The 23,978-nt window shown below is 34.1% G+C and overlaps 1 protein-coding gene across 7 annotated transcripts in view; it reads left to right on the forward strand.

Annotated features, from left to right (window-relative positions):
* Positions 1 to 23,978, forward strand: part of olf (early B-cell factor 3-like) — a 100,401-nt gene that overhangs the window by 62,361 nt on the left and 14,062 nt on the right. For 5 of the 7 annotated variants that reach the window (XM_078005708.2, XM_085504115.1, XM_085504113.1 and 2 more), the window contains 2 exon segments: positions 20,797 to 20,878; positions 22,035 to 22,155. In XM_078005708.2, coding sequence (XP_077861834.1) covers positions 20,797 to 20,878; positions 22,035 to 22,155 — 203 coding nt within the window. 7 annotated transcript variants of the gene reach the window in all.

The raw sequence follows: 23,978 nt of genomic DNA on the forward strand, positions 1-23,978 counted from the left end.
GCCACCATTTTGGATTTCTTCTAAACAGGAAGTAGTTTTTTACTCTGGCAACACTTGAGGGAATATTTTCAATTTTGCTTCATGGCATCTGTGTAATAAGCCCTTTCAGAAACCTAAAAAAAATTTCAGATCAGTCACATGGTTTGGCCGCCATTTTGGATTTTAAGCAAAATTGACCAAAAGTTTGGGTATTTGTTTCTCAGAGACGATTCAACCAATCTACTAGATGTTTTTATATTTACCATGCCTGGCCTTAGCTGCATACGAGAAAAATAATATTATTTTAGTCAGTCACGTGGTTTGGCCGCCATCTTGGATTTTGTGAAAATAGAAATTATGCAACTACATGTTTTGTATTAGTCTGATTTCTTTCAAATTTTGTATGTGCATTTGTGTCATCAGATGCATCATTTTGCCCCAATAGCACACTGTTAGGCCACGTGGCTGGGCACCCATGGGGTGGGGGGCTTCTAACCTCATTAATATGCATAACTGTTATAACTCAAGCACTGTTGTAGTTAGGATGATGAATCCTGTGTTATTATGACAACGTTAAACAAGAGATACGATTAAAATAACAAATGACCATATATGGTCATGTGAGCTCATTAATATGCATAACTGTCATATCTCAAACACTGTTGCAGTTAGGAAGTGGAATCCTGTGTTATTATGACAACATTGAACAAAAGATTTGATTAAAATAACAGATGACCATATATAGTCACGTGAGCTCATTAATATGCGTAATCGTTATATCTCAAACACTGTTGCAGTTAGGAAGATGAATCCTGTGTCATTATGACAACAGTTAACAAGAGATTTGATTAAAATAACAGATAACCATATATGGTCATGTGAACTCATTAATATGCATAACCATTATATCTTAAACACTGTCGCAGTTAAGAAGATAAATCCTGTGTCATTATAACAACAGTGAACAAGAGATTTGATTAAAATAACAGATAACCATATATGGTCATGTGAACTCATTAATATGCATAGCAGTCATATCTAAAACACTGTCGCAGTTAGGAAGATGAATCCTGTGTTATTATGACAACAGTGAACAAGAGATTTGATTAAAATAACAGATGACCATATATGGTCATGTGAACTCATTAATATGCATAACCATTATATCTTAAACACTGTTGCAGTTAGGAAGATGAATTCTGTGTTATGACAACAGTGAACAAGAGATTTGATTAAAATAACAGATAACCATATATGGTCATGTGAACTCATTAATATGCATAACCATTATATCTTAAACACTGTTGCAGTTAGGAAGATGAATCCTGTGTTATTATGACAACAGTGAACAAGAGATTTGATTAAAAATAACAGATGACCATATATGGTAATGTGAACTCATTAATATGCAAAGCAGTCATATCTAAAACACTGTCGCAGAGCAGGACGTGTAACAAGTGTCATTATGAAGACATTGAATGAAAGATGTAACGGACATTAGAAATGGCTATATATGATTATGTAATCTCATTATTAAGAACATGGCTCATTATATATCCTGAAAACCATATTTCGATAACCAAACCAGGTAAATACATGGTACCAACTTCATTTTGACCTCATGTTACTGATAATTCAAGCTACCCGATTGTCTAACATGTGACCACATTAATTATGAAACAGAATCTTGTCAGCTTGGGCCCCGGTGATGCCGCTTGCGGCTTTAATTCTTCTTTCTTTCTTTCTTTCTTTCTTCCGTAACTTTTTTCGTCAAGCCGTTTGAGAAAACCGCTGAACGGAATGGTCTGATAATGCTCTATACTGATAGTCCCTAATGTGAACTGGTGCAACATGCTTTCAGAATTTCGATTGGTCAATTAGTTTGGCAGCCATATTGGATTGAAATAAAACCGGAAGTGGCTGTTTGACCACTTTCTGAGGGTCTAGGCGTCTAGATTTTTTTATGGTATATAGTACAACTCATGTGTAATAAATATCAGCAATAAAAACTTTAGCGGTCATGTGACTTTTCCCGCCATTTTGTTTTTCCTAAAAACGGCATAAAACACTCAAAAATCTTCTTCTTCAGAACCACCAAGCAGAATGCTCTCATATGTAGTATTTAGCTTCTATATATGAATCCCATTTATGTTTGACAAAATGTTTACGATTGGTCACGTGGTTTGGCCACCATTTTGGATTTCTTCTAAACAGGAAGTAGTTTTTTACTCTGGCAACACTTGAGGGAATATTTTCAATTTTGCTTCATGGCATCTGTGTATCAAGCCCTTTCAGAAACCAAAAAAAAATTTCAGATCAGTCACATGGTTTGGCCGCCATTTTGGATTTTAAGTAAAATTGACCAAAAGTTTGGGTATTTGTTTCTCAGAGACGATTCAACCAATCTACTAGATGTTTCTATATTTACCATGCCTGGCGTTAGCTGCATACGAGAAAAATAATATTATTTTGATCAGTCACGTGGTTTGGCCGCCATCTTGGATTTTGTGAAAATAGAAATTATGCAACTACATGTTTTGTATTAGTCTGATTTCTTTCAAATTTTGTATGTGCATTTGTGTCATCAGATGCATCATTTTGCCCCAATAGCACACTGCTAGGCCACGTGGCTGGGCACCCATGGGGTGGGGGCTTCTAACCTCATTAATATGCATAACTGATATATCTCAAGCTCTGTTGCAGTTAGGGAGATGAAACCCGTGTTATTATGACAACATTAAAAAAGTGATTTCATTAAAATGACAGATGACCATATATGGTCATGTGAACTCATTAATATGCATAACCATTATATCTTAAACACTGTTGCAGTTAGGAAGATGAATCCTGTGTTATTATGACAACAGTGAACAAGAGATTTGATTAAAATAACAGATGACTATATATGGTCATGTGAGCTCATTAATATGCATAACCATAATATCTTAAACACTGTTGCAGTTAGGAAGATGAATCCTGTGTTATGACAACAGAGAACAAGAGATTTGATTAAAATAACAGATGACCATATATGGTCATGTGAACTCATTAATATGCATAGCAGTCATATCTGAAACACTGTCGCAGAGCAGGACATGTAACTAGTGTCATTATGAAGACATTGAATGAAAGATGTAACTGACATTAGAAATGGCTATATATGATTATGTAATCTCATTATTGTGCATAAGAACATGGCTCATTATATATCCTGAAAACCATATTTCGATAACCAAAATAGGTAAATACATGGTACCAACTTCATTTTGACCTCATGTTACTGATAATACAAGCTACCTGCAGCTGATTGTCTAACATGTGACCTCATTAATTATGAAACAGAACCTTATCAGCTTGGGCCCCGGTGATGCCGCTTGCGGCTTTAATTTGTTATTCTGATTATGCTTTATTTTTTTATTTCATTCAGTTTTTTAACAATTACGTTTCCTGGTTGTTTTTTTTCACTGAAATCTTATCAAGGGCATATGTGATAATAAATTTGAACTATGCATCTTAAACTTGGCTGTAAAATTTGTTCACTAAAACGAAAAATTAGTTCTCTTTCAGAGGCATCAGCGTTTGGAATGGCATTCAAAACATGTAGTTGTTTTATTGTGAATTAATTCGCTAGATTGGCTGGTAAAAAGTTAACATGGTGTTTTGACAGTTACGATTGGTCTTTCATTTCTTTATTAGTTTTAGTAGGGCACTATTAGGGCTTAATATGCAGAGTGTCTGCATAGCTCCTTGACATGAAATTGCAATAAATGGGAAGCAAGATGACACCAATATTTATGTATTTACGCTATTTTTACGAGCAGGCACGAAATGAAATTGATGAACATCACGGAAAGCAGTAAAGGTTACAGCATCAGTTGTTAGCATACGAGAGACTCACTCAGCGAGCTCGTCAAAATTCGTAAGAGGTCCAAAGACAAGATTTTCATTTTGGTGTTGATCAAGTGCATCCCATTTCGGCATATGGTGTTGTTGTTGCGTCTGTATAATTTATAGTAGACTTGTAAAAGCTTGACCATCAAACAGTCATCATTTCCTGCTAAGTATCTGACTACGTCAGAGCGTACGTTACATCCAACCTTATGAATGTTGATCCATTTCGCCTCGGGCCGTCTTGTCTAATGTCACTCCTTTTTCACAATGTAATGTGTTATGTGCGCTGTACGACATCATATACAACTGTTCGTCTTATTCGCCTTATTCCGGCTTGAATTCACACTCTGCCTAGTGCAGGCCTACCATACATTAGTACAGCTATTCGCAAGTTTGACGCATTTTGCTAAGTAAGACATTGGTCTGTAGTTGCTGAGGGTCTCTCTTTTTTTTATTTATCTTTTTTTATTCGGGCAAACCCTTACAATGATTTTGAAGAATGACTTCATTTTCTACCAGTGTGCGTGCATTGTGTTTACATGTAATGCATCAATGCGTATAAAGATAATTTATCTGACTAGCTTTGTTCATTGTGAAAATGGTTTGCCTTTGAGTCTATCCATACTCTGAAGGCGTGCACAGTCGGGTGCACAAACACAAAAGCATGTAGCACAATGAAAACACTTTTTTTTTTCTCTTCTACAATCACATCATGTATGGAGGGGGGGGGGTCTATTATCAGTCCCATGTTTGTTTCAACTTATTTCCAATAGTATACATTCCTCACAATACAACGCAGTTTCAAATCGTTGGGTGTTGATATTTTATTCAAATTATTTTACATCTACAAAAATTTAACTTATTAGTAATAGTCCTCAATTGTTATTTTTTTTTTATATTCATATTTATATCAATACAGTTCTGATTTTATATTTGTTTAATATTAAAATTATTTTTTCTTAAGAAAGTAATATTTAATATATTCTATACTCATGCTCATAGCAATGTCATATTTAATTTTTTTAACAAGTCAGGATTAGTACTTGTATCATTAATTAGATAGAAAAAACAAACATATTTTTGTTTAAATCACTCTACTTTGGTCTACCAATCATTATCACCCACTATCAATTGTACTAGTTGATTGGTTGTTGACGAATATTTCACTATATTTAACACGTGAGGGTGTTAAAGTAGTGACAACAGTACCATTCATACCTGAATAGCTTCTAATTACTACTACACTTTCAAAGCATCTTTGTGATATCTTCAGAGATCCGATACAGCTCTGTAATCCTCAAAATTCCATACATACAAGTCCTATTTCTTTTTCTACGTCAGTGTCACATCATAGGGTACGCTTATAGTGTGTATGCATCCTAATTCCTGTAAACCAACCTCCTCTGTTCCTGATTTTGATCAGCATTTAAAACCCCTTACACTTCCAAGTGTAGGGTTATTCCACCAGCGCAAAGATGTTACAAATTGAGACCTTGACAAGCCAAATTATATTCTGAAACGCAAGTGAATTTTGCGATTCTCGTTAACAGCGTTGCATACTGATGACCCGATGTCATTTGCATGGTGATTAAGAAAGAGGGAGTTAAAAATTTCCTGCCCCTTTACTCGGCAAGGTTAACACAATTTATTTGCTAAAAAATCTTTCCCTGGCAAATGCATTTTTAATGTGCATCATTTTCACGACTGCGGAAGCTGAAATAATTGAATTTGTTCGCTAAGATGCAGTTTTGAACTTTTTTCTGTAACAGTATATCATACTCTGTGTGATATTTACCGTTGTTTTTGGATTTGTCGGATGTATATACTGTGGACAGACAAATATTCACTGGATTTATTTTTTTATTTTTTATTTGTTGTATACAGAGATATTCATTAGTATGTTAACTTTGCATATTTTCCTGGGTTTCAATTTAGCATATCTTGCTATAGGTAGAAATAAAATCTAGTGAAAAATAAGCCCTGCACTGTATCTCATCAAAATAGCGAATATATCTAGTATCAAAATTAATTATTAGAGGTTATATTCTAAGAAAAATTTTAAAAGTCTGAACATTAATCGTAGAGTTTTATGCGTTAAAAAATAAACATGCAATATCACCTCCAAGTAATTGCATGGTGCATAGGTTAATGAAATTTATATAAAAATTGCCGTAGCGGCATGAGTGGATCGTACGCCTGCCATCCAATCACAAATTGTATGATTGATAGCCACGTTGGTACTCATCAATGGTAAAATCAACGGTTTGTAGTAGTATTTAATTCCAACCCGCTGTTAGCTTTACTCTTTCCATGAAGAGTGATTTTACTTTGTAAAGGCCAACAAATGCATGCTTTCTAGTTTTCAAAATCGTACCCTGCAGGCTTCCTGCAGTGATTAAGGTGGCAAAAACTGACATCATCGTTTGTACTCTGGCTACGAAGTCGACTTTCTTGGAGTACGACTCGTGGCCTACAGCAGTGACATTATTTTTTTTTTCTGTGACCTTAGTTTCTAACCATTAAAAGCAGTTAACCGGAAGGAACTTAATATCTTAATATGGGTTTTGTGGGGAATTTAATTCGGCTGCTGAAGTTTACTTTTTTTTATTCCACTCCCCTATTAGCTAATATTTTTTTCTGATTCCGTTACTATGGAGATAGCTACATCTTACTGCCTAAGTCTCATCATCAATAAAATCACTCGCAAAATGCGTTTTTTTTTTTTTTCCCTCACTTTTAAGTGGGACTTTTAACTGACATTGTAATGAGATTCGTAACATTAAGGTTAGAGTAGACGAAATTAATAAAATGTTGGTCATCTCTGTCCATCGCTTGATGCAATAAACGTCAAAGACAGAAGGTGACTTGGCTAATTTAAAATTAATGGAAAAATTAAGTATTAAAAAGAGCTAGCAGAAATTATAGATGACGATAAGTCTGTTGAATGAAAAAAAAAATTGACACATAAGAAAAATTATCATCAATTTCTTAAGAAAATTTCTGAGGAATAACAATGTTGGTAATGATATGATTTGTTTGGGCAATAGAACGCTTCAATAAACCCATGCTATCTGCAGAGCGTTATTTCTCATCACAAAACGAGATTTTCACCCTGCATTGTTGGTGTTAAGATAAGCCTGAATATCGATAATTTTTTACTCAATGCTAACAATTTTACCACTCTATTCTGAGCTTTTAGGCTGAATGAAACGACAAATATTACTCCCACAAAGACTGTTTAGATGCATTATTTGAAACGCTATTAATACTTTGTACAAATATGCTAAACGAGTGAAAGTAGATACAGTTTACACAAGCATTCGTTTAATTTTGATATAATTTGAGGTCTTCGCATATATTCGGTGGAGGAGGATATTAAATGTTGTTGATCGTCCTCATATTGTTATCTTGAAAAGTAGGGGGGAAAATATATTTTATTGACAAACATGGCTGAAATTCCAAAATTACTTAGTCGTAGGTGGTTAAACAACTAGAAGGTATGCCCCAAATGTAATAAAATAAAGAACGGTTCGTAAGAGCGTTTATCAAATTCTCACATTTCCTGCTCCCACTGGGTCACAAATTGGTCATTTGGCGAAGATTACTAATTTAATAACCGAAATAATTGGTGTTGATTCGCAAGCAAGCGTTGCTCTCAGGTGTAACACCCCCAGATAGCATGAGATAATTAAGAACTAATTAACATAAACCTCAATGTTTTGGCTTCGAAAGCTCATTAGTTGTCACGATTACCAACCGCCAAATTAATACTAACAATGTACAGAGACAGCGAATTAACCCCAATCATGGCAAGCGGAATGTAGGATGGAATTCTCCCGAGTGTCAACTTTACAAATTTGGTGGTTGCAGGTTGATTGAATAAAAAATGCTCTCAGTATGATGGGATAGGTGATTGGGTTGTACAATTATACTTACTATTAAACGCAGACGATACCTGAAAGTGATAATAAACAGTTGAGGAAAGAAAAAAAAACAGAATTTTTTTTCTTGACTTTTTCAATGTTTTTTGATCCGATAATTATATTTATATCAAAATAGATAATCTGATAATTGCAGATATAAGAACAAATTAAATAAAAATAATCTAAAATGTTGTATTTTTATTTGTTTTATGTACCCTGCTTTATTATAGTTACTGTTAATCTGCGAAATGTAATTGCTAAAAAACTAATGGAGTTAATTCTAATGAGAAAGCTGCATTGTCATCACCACGGCAATTATAGTAACGAAATGATACTGTTAAATTATACATGCTCCTATTTCCTTTCTGTCCATGTGCTTTGTTTAAACAGACTGATTCAAGCTAGCAACATAAGTAAATTGCGATCAGTCGCTCTCTGATGCATTTTCTACTGCTTATTTAATTGTATATGACAACCACAATATCTATTGCCATTATCTCATCAACACAACGAGTATCTTTTTTTTATTTTATTTTTCACATTTTTATGGCTTTTTGAAAATTCCATATCTTAAAAAAAAAAAAAAAAAAAAAAAAAAAAAAGAAATTAGTACTTAGTGAAATGGGATGATTGATGTCAATTAATTGTCATCAGTCTCCCGCTCTGTATGGGTGAGAAATGTACGCAGTAACGTGTTAATAATTTTAAGAGCGTCTAACAATGAAATACATCATTAAACTGTTTTTTTTTTGTTTTTTTTAATTAGAAAATGAAAAAAAAAAATGATTAAAGTTTTATCAGTAGATCAGTTTTTGATAAGACCCAGGCAGAAATAAGTGCAAGATATTCCCATCCTGTGTGTAGATGATTCATACTAGGTCGGGATATACACACCAATGTAACAGTATGCATACTGATCACATTTTATTTTTCAAGCCTGTCCTTACAAAGTTGGTTTGGAGGAAATACAATAAACCCTGGATGTGGCGATAAATCACTAGAATTTGTTGAATGGAAGAGGACTTTTTGTTTCTGAATAGTCATTAGAGAGACGTACTAATATATCAAAATGCTTTGACACTTGCTTCTAGGTCGTACTTAATAAACTAGTGTTTACTACAGTGGGCATGAAATCAAGACGAAAGAGTTTAGCTGCTAGTCAGGAAAAATTTGATGAATGAAGTTTTTTTTGAGAATTGAATCGTCTTTATTTCTCTTATCGGTATTGGAAGGATATTCTACATGAGAAATTTGATTGGTCCACTGAGGAACATGGACAGTTTGATTGGCCCACTGAGGCTGGCTAAACTTGCATAGCTCAGTCAATAGTTTTTCTGCTTGTCATTTTATTGTACCAGCTTGAATTAGGAAGGAAGCTATTAAATGATGCAACAGTGCGCTGATTAAACAAAGGAGGATTTCGGAGTGGTTGAAACTTTTTAAACTGCTTAGGATTTAACCATTTGAAAAGACGGGGGTGTAAAAAATAAAATGTTTTTTTTTTTCTTTTGAAAGTCCGAACATTGATCAAAGAATTTTATGTCTAAAAAAAAATATGCTATGGTTTCCCTCATGTCAGCCTAATTACATGTGTGAAACTTTTTTTCCAACTTTGAGAAAGATTTGTTAGTTCTTCTGCTGCTTCTTTCTGTGTGAGATTTTTTGGCCTTTTTTTCAACATGAGTTTTAATGTGATGCGAATCATTAAATTAAAGAGACAGCAAGCCACATTGAAGTGAGACTACCTTGAAAAGTTCAGGAAATTGTTTTTGTGGCCATAAAACTGCACTTGACAATACATTTGAAAGACAAGAGGAATGAATGGGTAAAATCCTAGTACGCTGGTTTGTAGGCATTTCACAGATACTTGCTTCAAGAAAGATCAAATTTATGGGTCCCTTTATTGAATGTGAGTGCTTAAGAACTATTCACGGTCAGGTAGTCGCAGTGGGTCATATTCTAGGGAGCTGTTTTAGAATTTTATTTGTAGTGATTATTAATTCACAAATTGAGCAGGGAAAACTAGAAAGCGGTGTGTTCGAACGAGGCCACAAGATCAGAAAGGAAATAAAATCTAAAACCGCGTTTTAATATCTATGAAATGAGGTGGAAAGCTTCTTTTTTTTCAAAACTACGACCGGCTTTAATTCTAGCCAGGTGCCTATGCCTAGTCGATTGTTAATAATTAGGGAAAGCATCAATTTAAAATCGTCTGCCCGATTGCCAGACAAATCAGAGTTTTGTGGCTCCTTTGGGAGGCGAGGTCTAGCAGTAAAGAAAGCCCAAATATCAACACTCTTGTGTACAAGTTGCCGAAGTACATCATGTTGAATTGGTTAGAAGTCACTTAACTCTTGAACACTGTGTTAACTTTGCAGTCGATTCGCAGGTGTTGTTAGCATAGTTGTTCCACATTCTAGCGCATAAATTACCCAGCCTTGCTGTATTCTCTACTTTGTTGGCCCATCTGAAAAAACCCCATAAATCATCTGTAACTGGGGATGAATGAATGAGGTGGGCTCTAGCCAGTCAAGTATTAGTCCTGCTATTCAACGGTTATGAAAGGAACCACCGGAGGCACGGACCTGTAAAGTTTTTTTTAACTGCGCTCTAAGTTACCATTATAAAAATAAAAGTTTAGCTGGGTTTACACGGTCTCTAGACACACCCACCGAATTGAGAAGTTGCTCATTTGACATTTAAATTAGATTTATGCCAAACTTCAACACCTTTTTGCTAAACAGCTGTGGTAAAAAAATGTTGTTCCATCTGTGCAATGCTTTTGTATTTGGTGATTCAGTTATTTGCACACATTGCAGTTGTTAAAACAATACAACTAAGATGGTTTTATTTTTACCTCCCTCCTGCTACTTGAGATTTTTAAAAGTGAGTACATGTGTACATTGCACTGACATTGAAATCACATTATTTGGTACTTTGTACTCCTTGGTTTACTCACTCGTCTAACTTAGAAACTTTGATGAAAAAAACAGATTATGAAATTTAGATGAAAAAAAAACAAAAGAACACTTTTGTAATAATAATAAATGAACAAAAATAAAGAATAATAAGAATTACAAAAAATAGTTATCCTAATTTAAAAAAAAAATTCATTCAGAAGGACAATAATTATGAGTTACTATGGCAACTTGAATCTAGGTATTTCATACGAAATGACAAGCTTAGTTCTGCCAGTTCGTTGTTTGGTCACAGGTGATTCAGATTATACTAGCTGTATAACGACATGTATTCCTGGTTCAGCTGTTGGGATCATCCTACCATCGTGTGTGGAATTTCTGATATCGTCGGGATTAGAGCTCCATTAAAAATGGACGATTCTTTTTGGTTTTATCACTTTTAGTGACAATGCCTCATTCATTTAATTTTTTTTTTTGCATTCTAATCTGTGTTTTTTTGGAATGCCACTTTTTATTTATTACCACAGAAAAACAAAAATAATGCAAAATTTTTGTTTTATATGTCAACAAACCTTTTTTTCTTCTTTGATTTTATTAAAAACAAAGAAAGATACTGCCATTTTGTTGTAATATTGAAAAGAGTAGTCCGTCGCTTTGAGATTTGTTTTATTTCTTGAGGCTACTACTCAAAAAGTATAATGTGTGTGTGTTGGGACTTGTTGAAATTTTTCCTGAATCGTAATTCCGAGCAAACAGGCGTACTGATTAGGGGAGCAAGAGGCAATTATAGAAGAAACAATCTTTTGCCGAAAGGCTATGTTTTGATGTTTCCCCAAACGTGTTTAATTAAGAGCCTCAAATATCTCAATTTCATTGCTGTGTAGGGGAATCTACCTTTAGCTTATTTTAATCTGGGGAGCTGAAGAGGGAGGGGGGGTATAAGCAATCCAATAAGAAAGAGTGGCTTAAAAGATATCGTGAGACACTGTGGAGTATTTTTAGAAATATAATGAACATGAAGTTAGCTTTGTAAACTTCACAGTGATAATACTGACTTTGACTTTCAACTTTTGAATGAAAATGCATTGAGCAACATGAAGAAGAAAACAAACTGGAAAACAAAACTTACCACATTGAGCAGCTGCAAGTTCACAATCAATAAAGGTTCTTGTGTTTATTTCCTCATGACCAAGTTCATTATGTGTCCGTCAATTCATACTATTTGGGAATTTTTTTTTTTTTAAAGTTTGAGAACATCTAAGATTAAAGTTTCCTTTTACTGGAGTTGTTATTGTTAAGTTTGTTTTCCCATCGTCCTTAATTAAGGTACCCTTATTTGACTTTGATGGTTTTATTAGAGAGGAGAGGTGTACACAGTACAGGTCTAAGGCCTTTGTATGCCACAGGTAATAGATGGAAAAGAGATTAAAACAAACTGGTCAAACCGTGAAATTAACCCCCAAAAAACTAAAATAACAAATACCAGCATTCAATTAAGTCCATTCCTTTTATTTCAGAATAAGGACTGCAGATCTATTTTTGAATGAATCGGTTCTTTTCAATTTAATTCGTTTGAAGTGTAAATAGAAATTGAACAACTAGTACAATACTTTTTTAAGCAAGAGAAAAAATGTTGTTATCAGAAAATAAGTGAGTTTCAGTAATTTTGATATTACTATTAACTTTCAATGTTTCAATGAAAAAAGTTTCAATTACTATGTCAATCTTACTATTGTATCTTTGCATCTGGTTTACATGTACCGGTATCACAAAGTTAATCATGAAAAAAATATAAAAATTCATAGACTATTTTCTTTTCTTTTTTTTGGCGGGAAATTGCAGTGAGTGTTGTCAGAAACATGCTGAAAATTGGAAGTACAACGACTGTTTCTTATATTTATTTCAGGGATCAATAGTTCAAATTACAGAGAGGGTTGGTGGGACATTATTGGCCGGTAGATTCGTTTTTTATCTTACATCGGCTGTACGTTTTAAACCAGAAATTGTAATGCATCTTTAGAGGTCTGTGACGCTTGATACCATAGCTAATTTGATTACCCAGCGCTTGGGACGGCTTCCTTTTATCTTTTGACTCAAATGCCTCTATGAGACTCAGCAACGGTGTTGTGTATGTTTCAACACTCAGCATGTAGATGGCATGATGAGAAAAAAAGTCAAGGGCCCACCATAGCTGGATTTATCCACTTAATAAGTCATAAGATCACCAACATAGGGATTCTCTTTTAATGTTCTCTTTTAGATTCATTGGGCAGTGCATCTTTAAGGCCCTTTAACTTAGATGTGTAAATAATTTTGCAGCAATTTAATTTTTTTTTTTTAAAGATTATTTTAGTAAACAATACTGTGGCATTATAAAAAAAAGGATTTTTGCTAGAAAAAAAAATGGTTATCTTTTTTATCACAATGAACTATGCAATTTAATCTTGCTGTTTTGAATGAAGGGTCAGTTGTTTTGGCAGATTTCATTCCTCTATGGCATGTGCACAGCTTTTTCCCCAATATCACACTAAATGAAGTGTTGTAGTATAAATTACATATCTAGCAGGTTGAATAATTTCACTTTTCTTCATTTATTTTGTATAAAATACCCTTAAAACATTAAAATTAATGAGTTTGTATGAATACTTTATACTTGCCGCTGTTTGCTCGTAGCATTTGTCTGTACGGCTCGGTTCTAACCTTTGCCGCTGGATACTGCATGACAATTTTATTTTTTTTTTTTTTATTTCCTTCTAGTCAAAAAAACAAGTTGAAAAATTCTCAGAAACTTTACACATTTTGCATACATCAAGACAGCGTTCTTTCATCAGTTAAAAGCAATTTACGCCATTTCCAAAATAACATACATTCTGAAGACAGCGTTCCAATAACCGCCTTACAACATAAGTGCATTTGGCAGACAACAGACTTTGATTTCTTCGGTTTATAGATTTCTCGACACGGTGAACTTGTCATGAAAATTGAAACTGCTAACAGTAAATTGTCATTCACCCGTTGAGAACTTTGCCACATTTTGAAAATAAGCGGCATTGTTGATAGTCGTGAACGAAGTCAATTCGTTGCCAAATGCTGGTAGGAGAGTTACAGCGGAGGTTTGGATGCATAACTGCATGTTAAGTATACGCAGCAGCTTCAGAGGTTGTGACCCAGGTGGCTTGATTGACAGTATCTTTTTTTTGGTCACAGGTTTATTTTTTGTTTTTTTACCGAGCAATTAGGTATATGTTTATCCAGTCTAAATGTCCCTACAAATACAGGAATAAATCCAGTGTTGTATTTTGTCTGGCAAAACATAAAAAGTCTGTTATTCTGCATCAGCCTTGGTATGCTATTTTACCTCAGTTTGTTGATCTTGGCTGAAAGCATGTAAATGTACTCACTCTGGTCGACTGTGTTCTTTTTTTGTCACTTTCTGATATCTTTACTCTTTGGTCTTTGTCTACGTGGGTAACTGAGGACGCTCGTGCGTTTTCACCAGAATATTTTTAGTTTACGGCTTAATTCATTGTTTACGTGCAAACATTGTCGTCTTAAGGTCTCAATTGAAGGCACTATTGGACTTTTGTCTTCTACATGGATAGTTGATTTCATGGTGAAGGGGGCAAAAAACCAATAGACAAACATTAAAAACGGCGACAAGGAGAAATGATAAGAGATGCGAGGGAAAATATCTATTCCATGAGTTATCTCAATTTGTTTTCTATTCACCTCTGACAAACTGACTACCTTTTAAAAATGTTGACTCAAGGAGTACCCCCGCTGCTTCTCAGTAAAGATAAACATTTAAACAAAAATGCAAATACCTTTCTCAAAATGTTGCTAGGCAACAGGCAGAACTTTGAAGTGATTTCTCCATTTGCGATGTCAATTTGGGTGAAGCGGGAAACCTGAGGAAAAGCAAACACTTTTTTTTTGTGAGTGTTTTAATTCCTTGACATTTTTTTTTCTGCCCTGAAGTACATAAATTAAAATACTGTATTTGTTTTCAAAGCTTGTTTCATTCTATAAATGAAATGAAAAAAAAAAAAACTTTTATTTTTTATTGGTAAATAAAACTATAATGATCCAGGAACAAACAATTTGTTTGCCCTCAAGGATTTAACCAATCAACATTTTCCTTGTAAATGGCAGTCTGACCAACTACAACAGGTTTGGATAACTTACCATTAAATTCTGTAGGCATTTGTTTGGAAATAATTCTAATTTTTTTGGAGGAAAAAAATGCAATTAACTTTCTTTAGCAGTTCGCATAGTTAAGAATTCCCAGGACGGGAAGCCGCGTCTTTTGAATTGAGCGAGAGAAAAAGCTACAGCACTGAATTCACGGCTTACAAAGAACCAGGTGAATTAAACTCCATACAGCTTTTGATTTCTCGTCATTGGATCTAGTTTTCCACTTCATAAAAGACCCAAAAGGTCAAAATATTTTGCAGATCTTATTTAAATCTGTATTTGTCCAGCGTAGAGTGTAGCTAATACAGTATTGTGCCAGTGTCACGAGTCGCGTATCAAAGTTATTTTTTCTCGGGGATTTCATTGCCTTAGTAAAGTGGTGTTCAGGTGTGAAAGTTTCTCTAAGTGGTATTTCAGTCAATCGATTGCTTTGTACTAAGAAGGGCTTAATGTAGCCAAGCTTTTTTTATCCCATTGATTTCATAAGCTCCTGGTTTATTTTCCAATTTTGTTTATGTTTGATTTTAAGCAGCTTTGGAAATATCACCACACTGTATGGTGTACATGGCTCGCTTTCTTTCTTTTATGTTAAATCGGATTTTTCCTCATGGAAAATTAAAGTTTTATCGTGTCTGAAATTAAAAGATTATGCTTACACTCTATACCGTCAATATTCATCACGAGGTACTCCATTGTTTGGCTGTCGTAATGTGGCACTAAGTTCAGAATAGGCAAACTCGTTTCGAAAAATCTCCCGGGTGGATGTTTTTCTCAGTGGTTTGATCATAATGGAAAAGCAACCTTTAACATTGATTTTATAACAAGTTACATTAATGGCTGCAGATGATAACGGCAAAATTATGAAATGCAAGCTCTTGAATGGTGATAGCATGCATTCTATATCTGAAACATTACACAAATAGTGATAAACGCCCAAAACATGAAATTTACCACCCTCATTTAATCCCCATCTTATCGCTACTCGCTCCATCTTTGAGTACGCATGGATTTTGAGTATCATAATAAAAACATGATATTAAATGCTAGCATTGATGATGTACTCACTTACTACAAAAGATGCGTCGTAAATTACCATGTACGACTGATAAGAAAAAAATGAGATATTTGCCCAATACAGGAAACATCTCACTTCCTGAGTATATTGTTAAAGTACAAACAAGCTTCCTTACGATTTGATTCAGCAATTCGATTTCAATTTCTCTATTCGATTTTTTTATCTGCTAGATACTAAAAGTGCCTTCACTTTTAAAACAGGACAATAAAAACGTATATGAACCCCCCCCCCACTAAAAGATTAAATGTATTTTTCTATAGTGATTTGATCGGAGCGTATATTAAATGATATGTTGTTGCGAACTCGTTAATTTATCAATGTACCTACAAATTGAGAATTCTAAATTGCGTTCATTGATGTTGTGAAATAAAATAAGGTGAGTACCCGGTATGATTAACCAGGCAATTGATTTCATAGTACACAGAGTGTAATAACCATCACTCTGCTGTTGTCGTCACGACGATGCTTTTGTCATTGACACCAGAAATAATATTTCTAAAACTCTTACCCGTGTGTCATAAAAAATTCAAAGCATGACTTATCTTTTTCACCAAATACCATTAATATTGTTTAATAATTAATATCATCAAACGTAATTAGCCCGTAGATGAGTTCTACTGCGTAATGGAAAGGGGAGGGAAATATAAAGACTTCAGCTCCGACATATTTATGCAGTCTTTATTAAAAGTGAAATTGGCGCACGTATTTCGGCAGATACTATTATGAATATAATGATTGGTAGTTAATAATTAAGCAGCCGCACTAATGTAGTGTCCCATCTTCCCCTTTTCACTTCTAAACCAAATGTCACTTCACGTTTCAACTTCAATTTTTCATTTTCCTCCATTATTCTATTAGCGACCAGGCATCATTTCGCTTTGCCATATGCCACCACATTGCCGATCGTCACCCCCCTCTCTCTCTCCTGTCACTATCTCTCGCTTCCCCTCATTCGTCTGCTTAGTTCTAGCCCTCTGGCCTTGCAACCTCATGCTCTCCCTTTCGTTGATTCACAACTCAAGTGTGGGACTATTCTCTGTGATGTAAAAATAAAATCAAATTACGAGTGCACACAGTAGCCACACAATGTAAGGACAGATCAACACACTTGCCAGACAATCACATTCCCCCTGTAAGAGGATTGGATGCAAAATCCGTATTTAGTAGCTTTACTCTAAAATCATTTTTGCATTCATGCTTGTACCATTCTTCGTACTTTATGAGTTCTGCTTATATCTTGGTTTAATCCAATAATTGACTCCATTCAACACGAGCTTTTTTTAATTTTAGGAGTTTTTCAAAGCGGTTTAATGATCGGCTTTGCCTGGTGATTTGAAATGTATTTATGAAATTTAACATCATGTAGTCGAACATTGGTACTTTATTTTCTTGTTTAACTAAACCGCTTTGTGTTTGTATTATTGCAATATTTATGAAAATGCTTTGTCAGAACATACATATTTATGATTCTGATATTTTGTTTTGATAATAATTCATTATAATTTGCTGAAAAATATTTTCATTGTAATTTTTTTTTTCTTTATGTATCCTTAAAAATTATAAAATTCAGGAAAAGTTTTTTTTAAATTTTTAATATAACGTTTGACTCAATTAGAAAAACACATTGAAAATATTAATTGATGATAAATTTGTGAGAGGGAAAAAAAGATGCTTTGGAATGTTTCTATGGGGATTGTGGTGAGGAGAGGGTTGGGGACATGGACGAACTTTTGTTTTCCAGATGCAATAAATATTTTAAATATATCATGAATGAACAGACCATTGTAAAAAATAAATAGACGGAGAAAAAAGTTGATTATTGGGCCCCTGTGACCATATAGTAAGATGACCTGTAGTTCCTAAGAACCATCATGCATTGGGATATGCCGTGAGTTGTCGGAGAATTATCCCTGGGACAAGAGTCAAGTCTTAGCACCAATCTCGATCATAATATTCTTGCTTATAAGTGAAATATACATCATTTCATAGGTTATGACGGTTAGTAGGCCCCCTAGAGATATTTCATTTTTTCCTACAATTCCCTCTGGTCAAATCCAACGTAAAACAAGAGATATCAGAATAATTATGATCCTTCCAAACAAAGACCAGTCAACCCTGGCGTGTGCTATGGACTCTTGGGTATTTGCGTTAGATTCTGTGAGGCAAGAAAAAGATATGTTCGCCACACGATAACAGCGGACAATGCCAGCAAGACGGTTGACGTGAAAGGGTTGTTACTCAGCCTGTCAACTAGCAGCCTTTCAGCATGCCTTCTATCATGCACTACTAAAATAGATGGCCACTGAATTACCATTTCATTTTAATTTTTGCATTATGATTGAGCTTGTAGAGTCACACATCAGCGACCGCGTCAGCCGCAATGAAGGGTGAATTTGTTTCCTCTCTTCACATGCCAACTCAGTTCCTCAGCCCCATTTTTCCCCAACTGTGAATGTAGACGCTAAATTACTCTGGCTTTTATTTGCTCGTTGTTCTCGTATGTCCATTTATCAAAGACAGTTGTAATTTCGTTAACTTGTCTTGATCAGGTCCTAATCTCAAACCAATGCAAATACATGCAGATTTTCAACGCCGTAATAAAACAGTACTTAGCAACCATAACCGTGTTAATATTTCATCCCAAATGTATACAAGTGACTAATAATAATTTTCTTTAAAAAAATCATCACAAGAAAGATATATTTTAAATACTGAATTTAATTTTTTTGTTAATCTTTCACTTGCATGAAATGCCCATAGCAACACAGCAGCCATTTTGTATTCTTACCCAAAAATTCATTAAAATTTAAAATGAGGCAAAGAGGTGATGGAAGCGATAATGAAAACATGAATTAGAATGATTCATAAAAGTCTCTATACCTGTGTTTTAATTAAATTTTAATTTCTTTGAGTGTTGTTTTGAACCTTTTTGTTCAGTACACTGTTTCGTAACGCTTTCTGTGTAGAGTTTAATTAGGCAGTAAAATGTGAACTTTTTTCGCTTTTATTTTGGCCAAATATTAAATTCCTTATCAAGCATATTTTTTAGACATTTTTCCAGCAATTTATTGTTTCTGTTGTAAAATTAACAATGTAAAGTAAGATAAAAATAAATAATAAAAATAATATTCAATTTTTTTTCAAGATGGCTGAAATATTGTCTGCACGATTCTGAAATTAATGATATTAATGAAAATAGACAACCATTGAAATTGGTTATTCAGAACTAAAATAATTGGTTTTGAATGGATTTCGAAAGAAGTACAGTTTCATTTGAAGCAAAGCAAACATACACACCATAAATGAACATCATAAAGTTTTATGAATTTTTAAGAAAAGGAATTTAATTTGAGGCTGCGCTCTAGACAACATTCATCATCAAATTTTTGCATAGTAAATTTTTAGTGAAAAACTGACTAAAATGTTTTATTCAAGATAAAATAAAATGCATAATTGTTTGGATTTGAAAAAATTATAAAAAGTACACAGCACCCAATTTTTGTAATTTATATCATACATAGCCCAATTTTTCAGTGTCCTGATAAATAAAATTAAGTTGCTGAAGAAAATTAAACTATATTCGCTTTGAAAATTTGCCACGATTCGGCTGAATTTGGTTTTATCACGTTTGAAAACTTTTGCTATCAATAAATTTCTGTAGCTCAGCTGATCAAACACGGTCTATGAGACACAGATGATAGAATGCGCCAGTAATAGTGGTAGTAGTACACACCACAGATAGCCGAAATGTACTCACTTTGCAGCAACGCAAAGTGTCAGTCTGAACGGTGCCGACGGAAACAAATCTACCGAAAACACAGTTAAATGAGTAATGTGCGCTTGTAATGAAATGAGCGGTTAGATGTTGACTTTTGAACGATATTAAAAATTCGATATGATTTTGAATTCTTGGGGGAATACCATCATTACTGCCTGGTGGAAAAGAAGGATGACGCTAAGCAGAAAGAAGATATACGATTTGTGCCTTATGAATAATCAATATACCGAGAGACAATGATCGTGCACGCTGATAAACAGTCTTTAATTAACATTATTAGTTATTTCCTGTGGTTGACTGATTTTCATGATTTTATGTCATTATATTAAAATTGAGTAGTAAATTTGCCAATGGGAAGCCATCAGTAGAGAAATCATCTTGTTGATGTTGTGACCCATCCTCTCTGAGTATAGGGCTCCCTCTTGTGTTGATATTTGGAAAGAGATGTCAAACGTTGATTTAGGTATGGTTCATTTAACAGCCAGTGGGGGAGGGGGTATTATAGAACCTGATAAGGAGGGACCATTGATTTGCCCTGCTCTCTGACTTACAAAGCCTCTAGTTCTTCTTTTAATGATTCCAAGTCTTATAAACACCTTCAGCAAAATGGATAAGTTTTTTTAATGCATTTTCTCTCTTGAAAATATTGTAGTGATTAAAATCATTTACTAATGCTAATATTAATGGTAGGTTAAGATATTTGATTTTAATAAAAAAGAAACTTAATAATCATTCACATGATTCAAATAATGATAATGATAATAATGATGATAAAGATAAAGGAATATTTTACATTGAGATCCTTTACTTAGGGTTGAAACTAATACTACTAATTAAAGATTAGATTTTTGTTATGACTGAATATAACTAGATGTAACTGGCTATAACTAAATAAAACTAGATGTAACTAAATATAACTAGATGTAACTAAATGTAACTGGATATAGCTGAATATAACTAGATGCAACTGGATATCAACTGGATATAACTGGATCACTCGCTCAGATCGTCAAGTTTCAATCTTACTCCTGTTTACAGGTTTTTCTTGAAGTTATTCTTGAAATGTAACCAGAACTGCCTCAAGAATGCCGGCAACCCCAGGGATATGCGAAGATTTCAGGTAATTTGATCAGTTATTTTTTTTACTCAATATTTTTCAGGTTTTTCTTGAAGCACTTTATGAAATGTAACCAGAACTGTCTTCGGAACGCTGGCAACCCCAAGGATATGCGAAGATTTCAGGTAAAAAGTCAAGACCTTGATCACGAAAAAAAATGAAATAATTGGTCCTGGAGCCTGACAAGAAAAAGGATATAATAAACATCTTTTTTTTTTCTGGATATATGTTAGATGTGGATTTTTAAATTTTTTTTTTTATAAATATGTGTTTCGTGTAATTATTTTTATAATTATTTTGTATAGGTTTGAAAAGTGTTGTAATGATTTTTAAAATTGTCAGTTTAATTTAAAATTGTGTGTGTATACTTTTTTTTTTATATTTCGAATAACTAGATGTACTTAGTTATGGTAGGGGTCATGCATGAAACATATAGCCAACCTATTTGAACTGGATGCCTTGGGACTACTCAGACTCTGCCAATGGCATTATGTCGATCCCGCTTTCATGATATTTCACTGCAAAAAATCACATGCCCCGAAGTGATCCTTGGAGATCCTTCTCTATCTGTTTTACAAGTATCCTGTCAACATGGTTATCTCCTTCTTTTTGCATTTTAAAGACAGTCGATTTCTTTAGAGACCGACTCCGCTAATTTGAATATGTTGTTGGTGACCTCTGGTGTCAGCATCTGACCTCTGCTTTTAACCTTCGTATGTCGGCTGACCAAAATCATCAAAATTGACGGAATTGCAACAGTGAGCGGAATGGCTAAGTCTGGTCACATGACAATTGGGTTTTTCTTTCGTGGATCCCAGCTGAGTTGCTGAATTTGGCAACGGAGGACGGGAATTCTCGGCAGACTGAATTAACAACAAAATCACCTCCAGAAGAAAAAAGTAGATTAGTCAAAGACGAGACTTATAGAGACGAGACTTTTGCTCATTTCGAAGGTGAAAGGTCGACTCTCTTGGTGAACAACCTGTCATTTTCCCCCACCACAAAATTCTCATTAAACCATCAAGACCTAAAATAAAATTATTGTGATTTGATTCGTGACTGTCTGTCGACTCATGACAGATCAACAAATTATATTTTTTTTTTCTTAAAAATGATAGACAAGTAGAAATAAAAAAAAATGTCTTGATTATTCTTACAGGTTGTCATATCAACGACTCCAAATGTTGATGGCCATGTCCTTGCCGTGTCCGATAACATGTTTGTACACAACAACTCAAAACATGGTAGAAGAGCCAGACGGTTGGACCCATCTGAAGGAGGTAAGATACTGAAATACTATTGCCTCATTGGATGGAATAATAGCAATCAGCTTTCTGATTGGTTGAGGTGCAATATTTAACCAATCAAAAAATGGGACTACAAGTCTTGATGAAAAGTTTTGAAAAAAATATAGAAAAAATGATGCCTGTTTATTTTGTGAAAAGCACAAATATTGACGTTGGCATTCAAAAGTTTTAGAAATAACAGAAGAATTTGCTCAAAATAATATTATGGAATACAGAAAAGTAATGCATGTATGTATTCCTCCTTTCCCACAATTTTCCCAGAAGTATTAACCACTCCACCTCTGGAATACCCTCGGATATAATAGCAGTACCATGGGATAGTCAAAAGTTCAAAGCTCAACTGTGTTGCCTTGGCAACAATATATTTAACATAGAACTGTGAAATATAGAATATTTAATATGGCTGCCTTTATAATTTTTAAATTCTAAAAATACAACATTGAGATTTACTTTGTGTGTTTGTTAAAAAATTGTGAGAAAATGGATGAGATTAGTCTTATCGGTTTAGAGTCTCTAAAATAATGTAAACCAGTCTTAATTGTAAGTCAAACTGATAGAGGGGGGAGATGTGTGAGAAAGGCTAATCGAGGCGAGTGTAGTATACTTATCAGATACGTCTTGCTTATCACCCAATGCAGTTTAGTTAAGAAATCCAAGATAACCCCTGGGTTAGATGAGTAGAGTAATCAGTGCTTCAATTTGGTTACTGTAATTCAACGGAAACGTCATCAAATCTGATGCTATGAGATGAGAAATTTTATCCCATTTGACTGTTTTAACTTTTAATTCAAAGATAAGAACGCAGAAAAAAAAAATCAGTACGCTTAAATTGAACTGTTTGACTAATGGGTACTACCGATTGGGTGAATACATGAGAAACGTTGCTATACTTTATATGTAAATAAAATACAGAAAAAATGCTTAAAATTGTGAATATCTTGTTATAAGTAAATGTATAGTTACTCTCTAAGGTCAGAGGGCAAATGACATGCCACACATCGTTAAGGGAAGTGTTGCATCAAATTTGGGTCACGTGCGAAAGGTAGTATCAATAAAATAATAAAATTAAAGCAATTGATACATGAAATCCATTTTGGTGGCATTTTATTCCAACATATTATCTCTCAAATTTAATCAGAAGATAATGGTAAAAAAAAAAAAAAAAAAATTAACATAAAATGATTTTGTTGTTGTAATTTTTGTGTCTCGGAATTTTGTCTCTGAATGTGCAGTCTGTAAAAAATAAGATATATAATGCACTAGGTAGCAGGTGTATTTTCCTAATCCAACTTAAACATAAAATGACAATATTGATGCAGCAGGTGAAACCATCCAGTGTGCTATATGACGTGAATATTGCTGAGAAATGCAACACCTATATACAGTACTTTAGCAATGATCAAAAGTAAAGATATTACAGAATTTTAGCAGGTGGAATTCTCTCAACCATGCCGGAAATTTGTAGAAATTGACGAAGAGTCATCGCTAGTAGTGCATGACGTGGTTGAGCACTGAAATGTGACCAATCTTTGTGACACTCGGTTCGTCAGAGTTTCAACGATATTCTGCTGAATGCCAAAAATTTTTTTTTTTTTCGTCCCCATAAATCTTATTTGGAAATTGCCTTACGATGATGATGATGATCAAGCTAACATTTTGTGTACAGTAAAATTATTAATTCTCCACTTAAGATCTGCCGAAGTGATAGCCTTTTGACCCGCTTCCTCATAGATTTATGACTGACCTCAAAACATACTTATACCTGATGCACCATATTTTCTAGCAAAATAAAAAAA

Source organism: Saccoglossus kowalevskii, chromosome 10, assembly GCF_978046115.1.
Source record: "Saccoglossus kowalevskii chromosome 10, keSacKowa6.1, whole genome shotgun sequence".
Classification (NCBI taxonomy): Eukaryota; Metazoa; Hemichordata; class Enteropneusta; family Harrimaniidae; genus Saccoglossus; species Saccoglossus kowalevskii.